This window comes from Platalea leucorodia (assembly GCF_965183815.1).
Source record: "Platalea leucorodia genome assembly, chromosome: 3".
Taxonomy (NCBI): domain Eukaryota; kingdom Metazoa; phylum Chordata; class Aves; order Pelecaniformes; family Threskiornithidae; genus Platalea; species Platalea leucorodia.
Window position 1 is genome coordinate 56,053,035 of NC_138825.1, and position 15,809 is coordinate 56,068,843.

At 40.1% G+C, this 15,809-nt stretch overlaps 1 protein-coding gene across 2 annotated transcripts in view; it reads left to right on the forward strand.

The window, feature by feature from the left end:
* UST (uronyl 2-sulfotransferase) overlaps window positions 1-15,809 on the forward strand; it is a gene marked incomplete at its 3' end in the record, with an annotated part of 166,778 nt that overhangs the window by 75,385 nt on the left and 75,584 nt on the right. For both annotated transcript variants that reach the window (XM_082305926.1, XM_082305927.1), the window contains exons 3-4: window positions 5,878-6,033; window positions 13,448-13,527. In XM_082305926.1, the coding sequence (XP_082162052.1) occupies window positions 5,878-6,033; window positions 13,448-13,527 (236 nt within the window). The remainder of the gene's footprint in view (window positions 1-5,877; window positions 6,034-13,447; window positions 13,528-15,809) is intronic.

A 15,809-nucleotide genomic window follows, 5' to 3' on the forward strand; every position in this document is an offset into this window, starting at 1 on the left:
GTATACCTGTGCTGGATTTGAATGTTGCTGTAACATCATGTCCCTGAAATAAACCTGGTTCTGCACTCCCTTTGGTGGGGAATCTTGTGCAGCAGATTGCAGAAGTAGAGGTTTTGCTCAGCTGTGAGCTGCTGTTGCAGGAAGGTAAATCAGGTGTAAGGTATAAAAGGAGCAAAATGAAATGTATTGACAGGATGCAGCCAAACTTTGAAAACTTGATCTTTGACCTTTTCTTTGTAATTTTCCCAGGTTGCTATTGATATTGTAGTTTCAATTTGCTGTTATGTATAGCCATGATATCTTGTAATAGGACCTGATCTGAGACTTAACAGGGAGACTACTATGCTTTGGGCCGAGCTCTTTTTAGATTTGTAAAAGTGCAGTACTTCTTCACAGAAAAATTATTGGAAGTTTTGATATTGGCTATACAGATCTGTTTTGTGGGACACATCAGGAACTATTAGCTTTGGTGGACGCTTCATAGTAATGCTTTTCTTTGGTCTTAAGTTTGAGGACTATGCATACAAGCCATCTCCTTTTGCTGCTTGTGCTCCATGCTTATGTTTTCAATTTATTTTGGGTCTTAGGGATGTTGAATCATTAGAGAACACATTTTAACTTATTCTTCCAAATATGTCAGCTGCTAAACAGATGAAATGCACTGTTTGGGGCAGGGTGGGGGGGAAGTCATCCTTTTTCAATTAAATTAGTTGCTTAATGAAGATGCAACAGAAGAATCTTGTGTTTCTTCTTCTGCCTTACTTTCAGTGCTCCACTGCAGCTATACGGCTTTCCAACTTTGAAAGCAAACAAACTTCACCCTCACCTTTCTTGTGGTTTCTAGTGTTATTTTCAGTGACCCATAGAGAAGATTGTGCTGGCTGGTCTGCTTTAGAGTTGGTTAAAAAACTTGTCTCTGTCTAATGTCACTACACGCTACAGGTGGCTCTTGACATAACTGGATCTGTGTGGTTTAGCTGGGGAAGAAGGAGGCTAACTAGTAATTTATTTTGTTTTCTCTCTTTTTCATCTTTCAGTCATGTTTTCTGCTGACATATCTTTGTGCTAGCGATTCTTCATTGTAATTGCTTTAAAAGTGAGTAAGAATAAGTTGATGCTTGTTTGGAATGAGATTTTGTGCAGCAATTCCTGAAGTTGGGTTTGGAATATGTTATCTGTTAGTGGCCTTAGAGTTTGTCTTTAAATAGTCCATGGCAGGCTTGTGACAAACCTCAATTAAAGAGAGGCATCCGATGGACCTAAGAAGATCTCAAAGCTGGTGACTGAATTGTCTGATCTGTCTTCATGAAACCCACAATGTGAGAACGCAGATTCTCTGGAAATGGTAGAAGATGAGCTAAAAATGAAATGCATGGTGGGTAACAAAATTCTGGAATTTGTTGGTATAGTAGGCTGTGTAAGAAATTCTTCAGGAAACAGGCAAGGATGTGCCTTCTAACATCCCATGTGCAATCTTTGGGGGCACTGGAGGAGGAGGAGGAGAGGTACTACAGAGAAATGGACTGCTGACAGCGCTCAGGTTTGCAGGTGCCTAGTGAGCATTTTCCACCACTCATGAGCCAAATGGGCCATTGCTTTGACTCAATAAGCCAGTTTTAAAATTCTTATAATTCTGTCTCGGTTGGACAGGAAAAAAAAGGGAGAGGATGCACTGGGAAGATGTGATGCTATATACAGATGTGTGACGTCAGCAAATGTTTCCTTGCTTTCACGATTTAAGCAGTTTTGTCTGTGTTGAACACGGAGCACTATCTGACCACGGGTTAGTGTCTGCTCAGAAAGGAGAAGCCAGTTCTGGCACCCACTTCTGGCCCCTCTCATGAGTGAAGACAGGGTTCACTTACTTGCAGAAGCTGTGAAGATAATGGATTGCTTTCTGGGAACATGTATCTCTGACATGAGTTATTTGTCTGGGCAAATTGCACCTGGGCTGGGATATTTTTGGCAAATGGGCAGAATTATACTGGATTTGGCTCAGTAAAAGTGGAATGATTTAGGCCTTTGGGTGGATCCCTAAATTGTTGACACTGCAAGTAATTATCCAGCCTAATTTTTCAAATGCTGCAAAGATTTACCTGGAGACAAAGCCACCACTGAAGATGGAAGCCTGGGCTTTTGTCAGTCTATCTGAGAAACGGCTCCCCTCCTGAGACTGGCAGACCTACCTTGCAGAGCTGCTTGACAGTTGTCATCCGTAATGCAAATTCATTTTGGGATAAACTTGCTTTTTCTTCTCGATTTCATTCGCAGTGGTTCTTGACATTTTTAGCTGTGGAGCAAAAGAAAAAAAAGCCTCAGTTTGAACTGACAAGTAAATTGTTATATAACTTTCCAAACCCTTGGAGAGAGCTTTTGTAATTATACTGTGGGTTTTACTTTTTTGTAGCTGTATGTACTAATTCATATAACTCCAAAGTGAAATACGTGTTTGAATTGTTTATATTACCTCTGGGCTTTGATGCAGTGCTGAATAAAGTCACTCTGTAATTATTTTGAAGTTGTGTATGTTGTTACATGAACGTCATGTTGCCAGAGCATCACCTCAGCAGTTAGTCAGTCTACATTGTAAAATAAAATGTAATCCAATTAGCATTTTGTAAACCTCCAACTGCTGTTTTCCATCTTGTTTCTGCTAATATAATAGGAGCCTTCTTTTCAAGCGCCTCCTCTGCCACCATCTCTTACATTGTCTGAGCCTGGTGTGAGTATTGTGAGGGGGAAAAGAAAGAAGTTCCTCTCTGAAAAAGTTGTCAGTTTCTTGCATTTTTAGATCTGCCTGATACAAACTCAGGTTTCTGGAAGAAGTATTTCTTCTTCTAAGACGTTACTTAGACATTTTCTAAAATGCAGAAAGCAGGTTTGCAGTGTCCTAAGGGAACTGGTCACATTAAACAAATACTTGCTTATGTGCCAAAAGCCTGTGCGCTGCACGGCTGTGGGTGCTGGGCACACCCTCGGGTGCGTTCAGGTGAGTCAGTGCAACGGTGACGTAAACAGACGAAACATGAGCAGAGCTTCGCATCCCTGAAGCTAGCCACATTCAGCAGCGCTGCAAGTGAAGTTTTGATTGCCGTTAACGACGGTGTTCTTCTGAAGCGAGCTTTGAGCTGTAGCGTTTATCTGGAATCTTGTCCGATTTTACCTAAGTGCATTCAGATGTTTACTGAATCAAGGCATTGATATATTGGCCTCCTTTAGGCTAAACAGTTGGCTGAAAATAATAGCCCTTTATTTCAGTTTGGTCTATCTGCAGTGAGTATTTGCTTAGGGTTTCTTTTTGGGGGTTGCCATGGTTATCATCTGCCTGCAGAACAGAATTGTGCTACGTAGGAAGGTGAGTTTCAGAAACAAAGGTGAGAACAGGCCAAACTTGGTAGCAACTGTCGGGCTTTTTTAGCTAGTAAAGTTGTTTGCACTTAGAATAGTGACTTTACAAAGGCCTGCTTTGCTTTTATTTTATTTTTAAAGAATGATATGAATAAGATTCAGCCAAAGTTCCTGGCTAATCAAATCAGGGATGTAATTAGAACTTGAATGTAATCTGGGTACAGCAAAATTCCACTTGAAATGAATGAAGTACCAATGAAGAAAAAATTTTGTTCATTGTATTGCAAGGTGCAACTCTGCTATGAAAATCAAAGCAGTTAATAATTATGAAGTATTTTTAAATGTTTCCATAGCCCTACAAACTCTCATCATTTATCACATTTCCAGGATGCTAGGCAAACACATGCTGTTTGAGCAGAGAAGAAACTCCCATTCCACAAGTTCAATGTTGTTGTGTGGATAGTGCTGCAGGGCCGTGGCAAATACTGATGCTGGGTTTTGTTAGGCAAAGAAATTAATCAAAAAGGGGACAATCCAGAATGTCTCCCGTGTGTGCTTGCATAAGAAAAACTTTAATGATGGTGACCCTGGTGTTATAATCAACATAATAAAATGTGTTCAAATGTTAACCTTTCAGACATCATTGGCAGTTGTTTTGGAAAAGGTTAGCTAAAGCTGTAGCACAGAGGTGTTAAATTCATCACCTTTGGAGTTCTCTAATCATTAAGGCTGGGATTTTGCATTTTGTAGGTAGCAAGGCTTCTGAAGGAAAGATTGATAAGGAATAAGGCGGCTAGGCTTCTCATAGAAAACTCTATAAAAATGTTACAAAATAGTAAGGTTTGGTGTGTTATGTGGGTTTTGTATGAGCATTGGGAGGCCCACGTTTACTTCCCGAATCAGCAGATGTGATGTCTTGGAACTTGGAAAACTTAACTGAGGCTGTGATCACCAAATACCTACCCCTTCCCCAGGTAATTTGGAGCATGGCAGCTCCCATGTTTATATTGCAGTGGAGGATATCCTAAACATTGCAACCAGTAACAATACTAATGTTCTTTTGGTCATGAAGTGTAAGGTTGATAGCAAAGTGCCAGTATGTTCCCATTATACATAAGGGAATCCAGATTTTTTCCTTTTTTTTTTTTTTTTATTCTAGTTTGCATTCCCCTTTGAAAGTAATCTGAAGGGTTGCCTGAGGAATCATTTTGCTTCCCTGATGAAGATCTATGAGCTGCTGTAATACCATGGGAAGTGCCAGAAGCCCATATGCCTCATCTGACTGCTTTTATCTTAGAAATCCTTCTGCTGGGAGAACATGATTGCATCATCAGCAGAAGTAACTATAGGTTGAGGCACACCATCACTTCGGCACGCGAGCCGTACCTCGCGCTGAACACGTCACCTGGCACCCAGGTGCAGGCCCTGTGTAGGGAAACATCTTGTGCTGTCATCTTAATAGAAAAATGAGCTTTCCATAAGTGAGTGCCATACATGCACCACTGTGGATGAAACTGTGAGCTCCTGACTATGTTAGCCAATTTAAAAGGCTTGAAAACAGAGGCCTCTTGGCCTATATTATCAGATGCTGCTGCTATATGCTATACACCAAATACTTGTCTGGTGCGATAGTGTGACTTCAGAATGCCTTTTACTGAAAGGATAGCCCATGGACATCGTCCAGGAACAAATCAAGGCTGCATCCAGTGCACTTCAAGACAGTGAATTACTACTCACTTGTTCTGGTTTCCCAGGGAGGAGAGCATGGTGCAAGAGTTAGCATGGGCTGGAGACCATTCCTGGTGGGCAGGTTGGATGTGGCTCTTCTGTTTTGAGGTATAGAGAACATTGCCTGTACGGAGGTGATCCTACTGTGCCAGTTGGCCTCCAGGCCACCTGTAGCCCCAGTGTTGTTTATTCCACAAGCAGGTACCTAGCCAGCGGCATGATTTGTTCTCTGAGTCTCTTTGGAAGATTCGTGTTTATATTTGAAATTGAAAGAGTTGATAAATTTTAGCTCTATACAACTGGTGGTTGTTTGGGGTTTTTTTCTTTTTAAGCTGAAGTTTTGTAATTCAAGCATTCCTCTTGTGTTATGTCAGCTTCACTTTGAGTTGCCAAACTGTAGTGCAAATTCACTCCTCTCTGTTCTTTGTGTGGGAGGCGGTCAACTGAAGCTGACTATTTGCATTGAGGTTACAAGCAGCAAGCTTAAGCCCATCATGAACTTCACTAGAAGACATCAGCTTAGTGTTTAGTAGCTTAGTGTTTCTGGAGTAGCTACCAATCTGCACTGTTACATTAAACTGGATCAGGAGGGGGAAATCGCAGCTCGCCACCTCCTGAGCCATGTGTTTCTCTTCTAAAAAGCTTCTAGCTTGCTGGTGGAAGTGAATGCTTCTGACCTGGGCAGGGCCCTAGAAATTCTCCTGTATGTATCTGTTGGCTTACAGTCAAAACATGCTGTGATTCAGAGGTAACACAAAAACAAAAATACCAATATACTGACTCCATTTTTTCAATCTGTAGGTACTTCCTTTCCCCAGCCAGGTGGTCTACAACAGAGTTGGAAAGTGTGGGAGTCGAACTGTGGTTTTGCTTTTGAGAATTTTATCAGAGAAACATGGATTCAACCTGGTTACATCTGACATCCATAACAAAACAAGACTGACCAAAAATGAACAGGTAAGTTGCTCCTGCTCATCTTAGATGCTGTTTTCTTATTATGTTTGTGAAACTGAGAAGCAAAGGCATATGCTAGCAGAAATCGTATTGAAAAGGTGTACTGCTACTTTGGCTTGAGTAATCAGCCAGCATTCATCCTCCTCTAAGTGGCTTCAGTTAACAGGAGCAATGGATGGTAAAGCCAAGAGCAACACGATGTGGAAGCTAACCAAAAAAACTAACTTCCAGTGAGTCAGCTGCAGAATTTAGTCAGCATAGCAGTTAGTCCAGCAGAGAGGCAGGAAGGGTTAGTACAAGTGAAGTTAGGTGCTAACAGCTTCTGGGACCTGTATGAATGTATCTGCAGGGCACAGCCATTTCTCATATAAGCGGGCCAGCTTATTCAGACCTAGCTTGGGTCTCTTTAAGCAGAGCAGGACTAAATAATAGCCAACAGGGTTTGGGTTTGGTTTTGGGTTTGTTTTGGGTTTTTTTGCTTGCTTTCTTAATTCACTTCTAGTAATCACTTGCTTCAAATGTTGTTTCCCAGGGCCATGCTAACCCATGGTGCTATAATCTGACACATCCTTGATCCTATCTCAGCCTCTTGCTCATCTGCCTTTTTCATGTTATCACAAAACCCTCACTAAAGCAAGTAAAAATACCACATGAAACCTCTTTACCCAGACACCCCTTCTCATGTTCCCTTAAAGTTGTAGAAGGCATTATTTGTGCAGCTCCGATTCCAAAAAAGATCCAGTTATTTAAATTCCCTTGTCTTTAGGGCAACCACGTGCCCTCTGTGAGTATCATTGCCATCAGTAGGTATTGATGCAAGTAACAGAAAAAACTTCAGACTCCAGAGTGTACGGACGTAGTCAGATGCCATACACACGACTGTTGCACACGTTTCCCACAGCTGCTATTTTGATCTGCTGATCAGGTAAATGCCGCACTAACCGCCTGCGTCACTCCTAAGACTAGAAGCCTGCAAACCACGAAAGGATGTATGCGATGATCAAAATACAGACGTGGGCTTGCCGTGGCATTGTGCTGTGATTGGGGGTGATTTATTTGTAGCCTGTTTATAAGCATAAGTTTGTTATTTTAGATAAAGCAGTTCATTCCAAACGGAAATTAGGGAGCAGATATGCTTTTCAGGCATTAATAATCACCCGCTTTCACCCTCATCAGCTACTGCGTTTCAGTTCTGTTCTGCCTTTCTCTGGTAGGTTGATTGTCCTTTATTAAACATCATACAAGATCACATCTCAACAGTCTTCTGTGCTTTAGTCCAGCATGTGGTGAGTCCAGAGAGGCCCCAACTTGTTTTTGATGGAACCAATACACTGACAGAGGATAAATATCTGCATTACTTTTTGCACTCCAGAAGCTGTTAGGTTACTAGACAGCAAATATGCTGCAACACAGATGGTGCTGGACGTATTGCTACAGAGCTGATGATTTATTCTATAGATTGCCCTACTATAACTTGAGTCTCTTTATTTTAATTTATGGCTTATTTACATAGTTACAATAGGTTCATAATTTAATGAGTACTTTTGCTGAAAAGTGCCTTTGATCACTAGGAAACATGCCTGGAGACAGTAACTGTTCTGTTGTTCAGGGTATTTTTAGTTGTCTTCTCGGTTTTTATGAGCAGAATATGAAAAAATAAATTCTTTATCCCACCTTTAATGTGGTGTACACAAGAGGAAGTTAAGAGGATGGATGGTCTTGGGCTCCAGGCATTGGCACAAGAGAAAAGAGAGCTGAGCTGGGCTGTAGGCTCCCAGCACGAGCTTGGGCTTCGCGCTTGAGATGATAGGTCTCTCTTCCTTCTGTCATTTTCTGTCCTATGTTTGGTTAAAGCCCTGATCCAGCCAAGACTTCTCTGTAAATATTTAGCTTATGCAGTCTGCTGTTATTAAATAAAGTTAAGCAAGTAGATGTTCTTAATGACTACGGAGATTGCACATAACTGGAATCCATATTTCTCCTTGCCTTTTCCAGTCTCCTTCCTACTAAAATTTTCCTGAATTATGTGTGCCTGCCAGCAATTAGAAGTGCAGCCTTTGAACATCTATGGGCATAAGGGAGTCAGTTCTGGAAACACATTGAGTTAATCTGTGCCTTACCATTTGCTCTATTTCCAAGTAAATTAAATACAGAAAATAATATGTAGTATTCTGGTATACAAAGTCAATCTAATTGATGTGGCTTTAAAATGACACACATACTGTTGCAAAATGAATTCTTCCTCTTCCCTGACTTCCCCCCCTCCATTTTTTTGCTTTCAGAGATGTAAGAATATGTATGCTTATAGATATGCAAATACTGATCACATACGGGAGTAATTGGTATTTTATCAACATATCATTTCACTCTACACCCATCCTTATGGCTGTGCAGACAGCTTTATATATAATTCCAGTTTAACACACTAAAAATCCATCACTAATTTTTCTTAAATGCTTTTGAAGACAGAAAATTGGTCATAGCAGCTTGGGGAGTGTAAGAAATTCTTGAAACCATTCCAAATTTTTGAGAGCTGAAAATGAAGATCTAGTCTCATTCCCGTGAGTTGTTTATGGAAACGAATACCAAGATGAAAGTGATATACCAAATACCTGTAGATACTTGTGCCTCCTGGACCCTACATGCCTTCAGTAGAGACCAAAACCAGTAGAAGAAGGTAAACAACTCACAAGACAGACAGATACAGAGAAATTCTCATCCTATTTGTATCAATGTTAGTGAAGACCATAGTGTCATCTAGCTGACCTCGCTTGGAAAATCCCAGTTGCCTCACCATTTTTATATAGTTTGACCTTGCATTTTCTCCCAGTGAAATACAGCAGCTTAAAAAAGTAGTAACATTTCGGCTGTTGATTGAGCAGGATTATTATCTGGTTATTTTTTTGTTCCCAGTAGAATTTACCTATTGCAAATCTTGAACCAAACGGGACTGCTCTGAGCAGGCAGTGCAGGCGGCTGGCAGTTTCCAGAGGGAAAGAAGGTGTCCTCTCTCACAAGTCTGAGTTGAGTTTTTGTGCGGGAACAGTGCTGTGGCTGGAGCAAAGCCATCCTCCACGTTTCTTCCCTTTCGGGGAGGGCCCCATCCAGTCTCTCTCAGAGTCATTTCACTGTGCCATCTGCTGGATTGTTATTTACAGTGCAGCAACAGCTGAGTACAAATACGGATGATGCTGAGCCATTACGGTTTGATTTCTTCAGTATGGCCAGCTGCAGTCCTACAGTGGGGTAGTGTAGGACAGTAGACAAGGAAAAATCTTTCCTCTTGGAGTATTGCCTGTTGTAGTGTTCTTGCTCAGGTGGGCTTTAAGATCTAAAAATAGCTTATGCTTTACAGGATTGCCTCTGTTTGCAGATCTGGCCTTCTTTAAAGGTCCTGTTTAAAAGTCAGTGCAGAAAATGAATTTTGGAGAAAAATTTAGAATAAAAGTTTAAGCAAGGAGTCACAGTGGTAGAAGGATGTTATGCTAGGGAGCAAATCAGCATTTAGGTTACTTACAATTAACTGGGGTTGGATGGGAGGTGGAAGTGGTTTGGGTTTTTTATGGCATGTAGTTTATGTTTAAATCCCAGATATTTCTGTCAATGGCAGGGCACTGTCATGGGCTCCACTGGTGGATGGGAGCATGTGGGCACAGGGTGCCACCAACTGCTTCTCCCCACTCTCTATTGTGTCCTGGCCTTTCCCTCTCTCTGGATCTTTGTTAAGCAGCATTAACTCTCTGGTGCAATTTAGTTCGTTTCAAAAGCAAATTACTATGTTTTTCAGCACTGTCTCAGTGAAACAGCTAAAAGTTAACTCCTGTAGGAGAGCTTGGGGCAGTAGCAAGAAAGAGGAATAGCTCTTTAGAGGCCCTTATCATAGTGGGCATGTGCTCCTTTCAGTCTTCCCCCAGGTATTTTTATAGCTTCTCCCTCCAAACATGGATGTGTTCTGGTTCATCACTCCCCTAACAGTGTTTGCTGGGGTAGTTCAGCTTCTGCTGCTTGTGCCTTTTCATCTCTTTTCAAACTTAGGTTGGTTTAAGACCATCTCCTAGATGATCTGTGCTTGTATGTGTCTCTCTCCTGCATCACCCATTCCATCCAAAGGTACTTGTTTTCCTCAGCTCTCATCCTCTGCTCACTCTTCTTCTCTGTGGGTCCTCTACATTAATCACCTTTTAAAAACCAAGCAAACAAACAAAACAAAAAAACCGAACCACCAATCCCCCCCCCCCCCCCCCCCAACACCCCCCAACACAAAACCCAAACAACAACAGCAAAAAAAAAACACTGGAGACCTTACTCTTCTGGGAGATGTTGGAAGATATTATTTTTATTTATTTATTTATTTATTATTTAACATAATCTTAAAAGGAAGGTTGATCACTAGGTATTCTTGACCAATATGTTTGGCTTATTAGGCTGAAATCAGTTCAGCACAGTGGGACCAGAGAGAGAGAGAGAGAAAGAGGTCCATGGGAAATATGGCCACAATTTGCATGTGGCCATGAGCCATCACAGTTATTTATTTTTCCCTCCTGACATCTGTGTGTTGTTTCTGTTGAGCCTTACTTACCCTTTTGGCAGGGTTTTTAAAAGAATGTTTTTGCTTGTTTGTTCGTATGCACATTGTAGCTCTGTCCACATCTGCTTACAAGTCTAGTTGATCAAGTGTCTAAATATGAAGGTACTGTAAGTCAAAACAAAATTCTGTGTCTGCTTTGGAGTAAGCTATTATCATAGCTCAAGAGATGGAGTTTGGTAGCAAGAGATAAAAAAAAAAAGCCAGGAGCCAGATGCTGTCCCGCTCTCTGTGCATTTTTGCAGTCTCCCTTGGCTCCTGAGGCAGGAGTGCCCCTGCTAGCCCGGCAGCGGGTTGACACGAGCCTGACACTGCCATCAGGTGAGGTGCAATGGGAAACGTGGTGGTGGTGGTGTAACGTGAATCAGCCTGGCGCTAGCGAATTGGTACCAGCCGCAGGGCGAGCTGAGGGGCAAGGGCGGCTTGCGTGGTACTTTGTAGCACTCACCTGTACCCACGCACACATATTTATCTAGCAGTGTTATATTAAAGGTGCCTGTCTTTTTAAACTCAGTGGGATTACTTTGTATGGGTATACTATCTTTACATCTCCATATTTATACTCTAATGATGGTTTTTCATTTATTCCAAGATGGAGTTATTGTGGTGGCCGTAGTGGTGTGAATGGAGTTTTTATCCCATATCAGTAACTTCCTTCTGCCGTCTTCCTTCCTTCATTCAGGCAGACAAAGTAACATAGGTAAAATGCCAATGTAACATAAAGTTTCATACAGTTCTGAGAATTCCACTTCTCCTGTAACTTGTCTGGGTAAAAACAAAAAAAGAAGCCAATTGAGGCATCTGATTCCCAGCCTCTGGAGTCTCCCCTTGTTTCATTCTGCAAGGTGAATGCATATAATTTTTTGGCAGAGGCAGTTACCAGTCCTAAAGAAATGTCAGCTTATTTGGTTTGCTAGGAAAGCCTTTGTCTCTTGAGACCATTAACAAACAATAGTCAATTACTTTGTGCCAATTATTGCAAAGTTTCCTGGGCTTTTTAATTCTGGTCTGGGCAAGCTCTGCTCTTCAGTTTTATTAATTTCTTGCTCATAGCATTTATATTGTACTGAAGGAGCTGTATAAAAACCTGTTTGTACTTGAATCAAACAGTCCAGAGATGACTGACTAAAGCAGGGGGGCTATTCCCTGCGTGACTTTTTTTTCTTTTTTTTTTTTTTTTAAATAATCTCACATCTACTCTGTTTTCTCTTGTTTCTCTTTTCCTTTCATGTTGTCTTTCTTTTGGTAGTCTTTTCTTCTTTGCCTTCCATTCCCTTGGGTTTACAGCCTTTCTCAGGCCTAACATACCTTGATATACCAATCCACCTTGATACACTTTCTCAGACCTAACATGCCTTGATGTACTCAAACTAGTTTGACAGGAAAAGGCCCATCCTGAGAAGATGGACAAACTGAACTGTTTGCTTCAGTGCTCATCATACATGTATGTGTATGAAATTGTTGAAGGCAGAGGAAAAGTAGGGAAAAGCATGTTAGTGTGTGCACTTTCATGTTCGGTCCTAGAAGTTAAATGGCTGTAGCTTGTGTTGTCTGAAAGAAGGCGGCAGATAATGTGTCCTAGGAAAAAAATGGAGAATGAAGGATGGATGAGAAGCAGTAAAATATGACAGACAGTGTAAAAACCATGGCAAAATATCAGTATATCAAAACTGGGAAATAGAAGAGAAGAAAATAACAGGCTGGACCCCATGTTTTTCTTTATTTTGTCTATGTCAGCTATAGCATTCAAGTTTTAAGAAATAGATTTTTTTTTTTTTTAAATTAATGTCCCCTTAATTGTGTTTAAATTTAGTATATGAATTGATATAACTTAAACCAGAATGTTTGGTTCACCTTCTCTTATCTTTTTTTTTGTTTGTTTATGAGTTTCTGTTACTTTCTGTATTACTTTCTACTACCCAATTTGTAAAATGAATAAACCTATCATTTCAAATGCATTTGTGTTCAGTGTCCATAATATAGCCTGCATTTGAGCACAGAACAGAAGATCTGAAAATAAATCTTAGGAAATTAATAGTAAGGGAGCAAAATTAACCAGGACATCTCGACTCTCTAGCGTGATGCTCCGTTAGACACTTTCAGTTTCCTGTAGATCGTAGCTAAAGCTCTGCTTGCACAACATACATATTCATATCCATGGGGCACAGTCTTCAATATATGCTGTTTACATTATTCCATTTTAATGATCTGAAAAACTAATTTTTTTTTAAATTAAAATGGTGTGAATGTGCCTGAACTAGAACTTCGTATCATCTTTCTAAAAGTGCCCATTTGATTTGTACTCTTAATTTGCTGTAATAGTAAAAGGAATGGCAAGTGCTGATTTCTGTATTTAAACAGGTGAATCAGTCAGTGTTTTGTCAATATTGGCAATTTTTATTGTTATATGAAAATGGTCATTGGCTCAGCCTCTGCTTTCTGTTACAGTTTCAGACATTTTACCTTTTGGCATTCTGGTGAATAGAGCCAGTGTCTTCAGAGGGCAGCTGCCACTTGCGAAGTTCTGGTGCAGATTTAGGCAGGGTTTAGATTTTTCCTTTAGTTTGTGCCTTTCCTTAAACTGATACCCACTTCTGGAAGTATATAAGCTCCATGATAGCAGGATGGTGTCTGCATCTTAACCTTTCTTTCTTAGACATGAAATAGTAATTGTGCTGTCTTGATGACAGTGTTTGGGAGGGATAGTGGGGAAGGAGCTCCTGAGTAATTTAGACTTGAAAATTACATCATCATATGTTGTTTGAGAGTTATATTTGTCTCAAAATGTGCATTGACGTAACATGGAAAATTTGATTTGTTAATTCTTTTTAGATGGAATTGATTAAAAACATAAGCACTGCTGAGCAGCCCTATTTATTCACTAGACATGTTCATTTCCTCAACTTCTCAAGGTAAGGCATTTTTTTCAGTTAAAAATCTTTTTCATTGATTTCTATTAATTGTAATACATAGAACATTTCCCCTCCTTTTTTACATATAAACAATACAATGTACTTTTTTTTCCCTCTTTCTGGCACTGGAAGTCACATTCAGAAGTTGTTTTTTCTTTCCTGCAATCCCTTTGCTACAGAGTAGTTACGTAGAGTATGTTTGTGAAAAGCCAGGATGCCATTGCATGCCTTTGCCTCCAAGATGATCTTGGTTTATGACATTTCCAGCCAACATGCATGAGATGGTAACTTGGGTCTTTAAACTGTGCACTCGTGTTTTAAAAGTGACAGCATTGTGAATGTTTCATCTCTGCATAGTCAGATACTAATACAAGACTGAAAACTCCACTGCGTTCATTCATTTTGTACCTGGAATGACTCTTCAGTAATTTAACGAATTTAATTTTGTTCTGACAAAATAGTCCCCATTCCACAGGATACATGAGTATTTATAAACCATGCAAACGGATTATGCTCTGTATCATGGGAGCGCGGTCCCTTCTGGCAGCTATTTAAAAGTACACAGCAAGACTCTAGAGACATTTATGGCGTAGAATGTGAAGAAAATTGAATTTGGACGAAACTTCTGAGGAATTTTTGGAAGGACGCGAATGAGTGATGCCAGTTAGCATTTAGCCAGGACGCAGAGGTTGAAGCTGACTGCAGATGCTTATTGCCCAGGCTGTAAATTTAACTTGGAAATGATATTCAGGAACTATGCCATCTGTGCCACTAGGTTGGACTCCTCACATTTAGATAAAAAAATTTCTGTAGAAGTGTGACTTTTCTGCAGATCTTTGCAAGAGCTTGCCTAACTTCCCAGCATTTTGTTCACGTGGTAATGTCAGTGCATGTCCTTTTAATGTATGGCTTCAGGCATGGGTAGATAGTGTAGTAAGACATGATAAATTTGGGGGGGGCTGTTGTTTTGTTTTTTAAAAAAATAAAATATTTTGAGCAACTGGAAATTCACTTGATATATAGCTTAACTATGGGCATGATTTCATTACATGAAAACAAAATTCTGATCTTCTAAGTTCTCTATTCTGATTCCATGAGAGTTCCATTTCTAATGTATTATCTTTAAAGAATAAAACTCATTAGAATAGGATTTCAAATCTTTGGTAAATGATCTCTTCTCTCTGCTGAAATGGAAGATCAAACAAGTAGCCACACCTGAGGGTCAAAGGGATGTTTCTTGATTAAACTGATCTTTCAGAGATGGTACGCAACATTAGGTACATGAGAAAAAGATGAACATCATTACCTCTTGCTCTTCCCAAGATCCCATTTTCTATGCATATGGTACATGCTTGCCACATAGGTAACATATTTCTTCTGTAGTGTATCCACGAGATGAAATTGCTCTACATTTTTCTTCCAATACAAATTTGTAAAAATATGTAACGATTATATAAGATGTAGAAAAGTATTTGCAGCTTCCTTTTTGGCTGTTCCTTGCAAACCTGAAAAATGTATTTTTTGTTTTATTGAGAGGACACTTGGTTTAACTAGTAGCTGTAGAGTAGTGAAAAGGCTGATGAATCTTTTAAATGAGACATCACTGAAGTGCATCAACATTGCTTACTTTTGGTTTAGCTTTTCCTAGTGTTTTCTGATAAATTAAACACTTCTGCGAGTTTTAGTCTTTAGTTTCAAAATTCATTGGTAGTGTTACACCTAATAGTGAAGTAGCATGTTGAATATTTTATCTGTTCCTTAATTCTAGGGTGATTTATTTTTTTTTAAACTCAATTTCATGAGGAACTGGAGTGTCAGATATTGTTTTTGCAGAAATTTCAAGAATGTGATTTAAATACACATTATAAATATTACAGTATTGTGAAAGCGTTTTAGTTTTGCTTGATTTTTTTGAAACTGTTCCTTTATAGACCATCTCTGATGGATAGCTGAACTCAAATTGTCTGTGGAATATAGTTCTTCCCATTTGCCCCAGCTTTTCTGCCAGCTCAACATAAAAGCCATGCAATACCTCAAAAACTAGAAGAATGAGGGTCAAAGTATCGATGTGGTCTTTTCTGAAGACCTTAGACAGCAGCTCACCAGGAGCAGCCAGTGCAGTGGGGAGTGGGATGGGTGTGCAGGGACAAGTGGGAGACAACCCACTCCTGACTGCAGGCTTAGGGCACCTTCAGATCCATGAAAGGCTCAAAGATGAGCCTGAAGATTGAAGAATCCTACTTTGGTGAAACGCCTTGCTCCTTCCTCAGGAAAGGCATAAG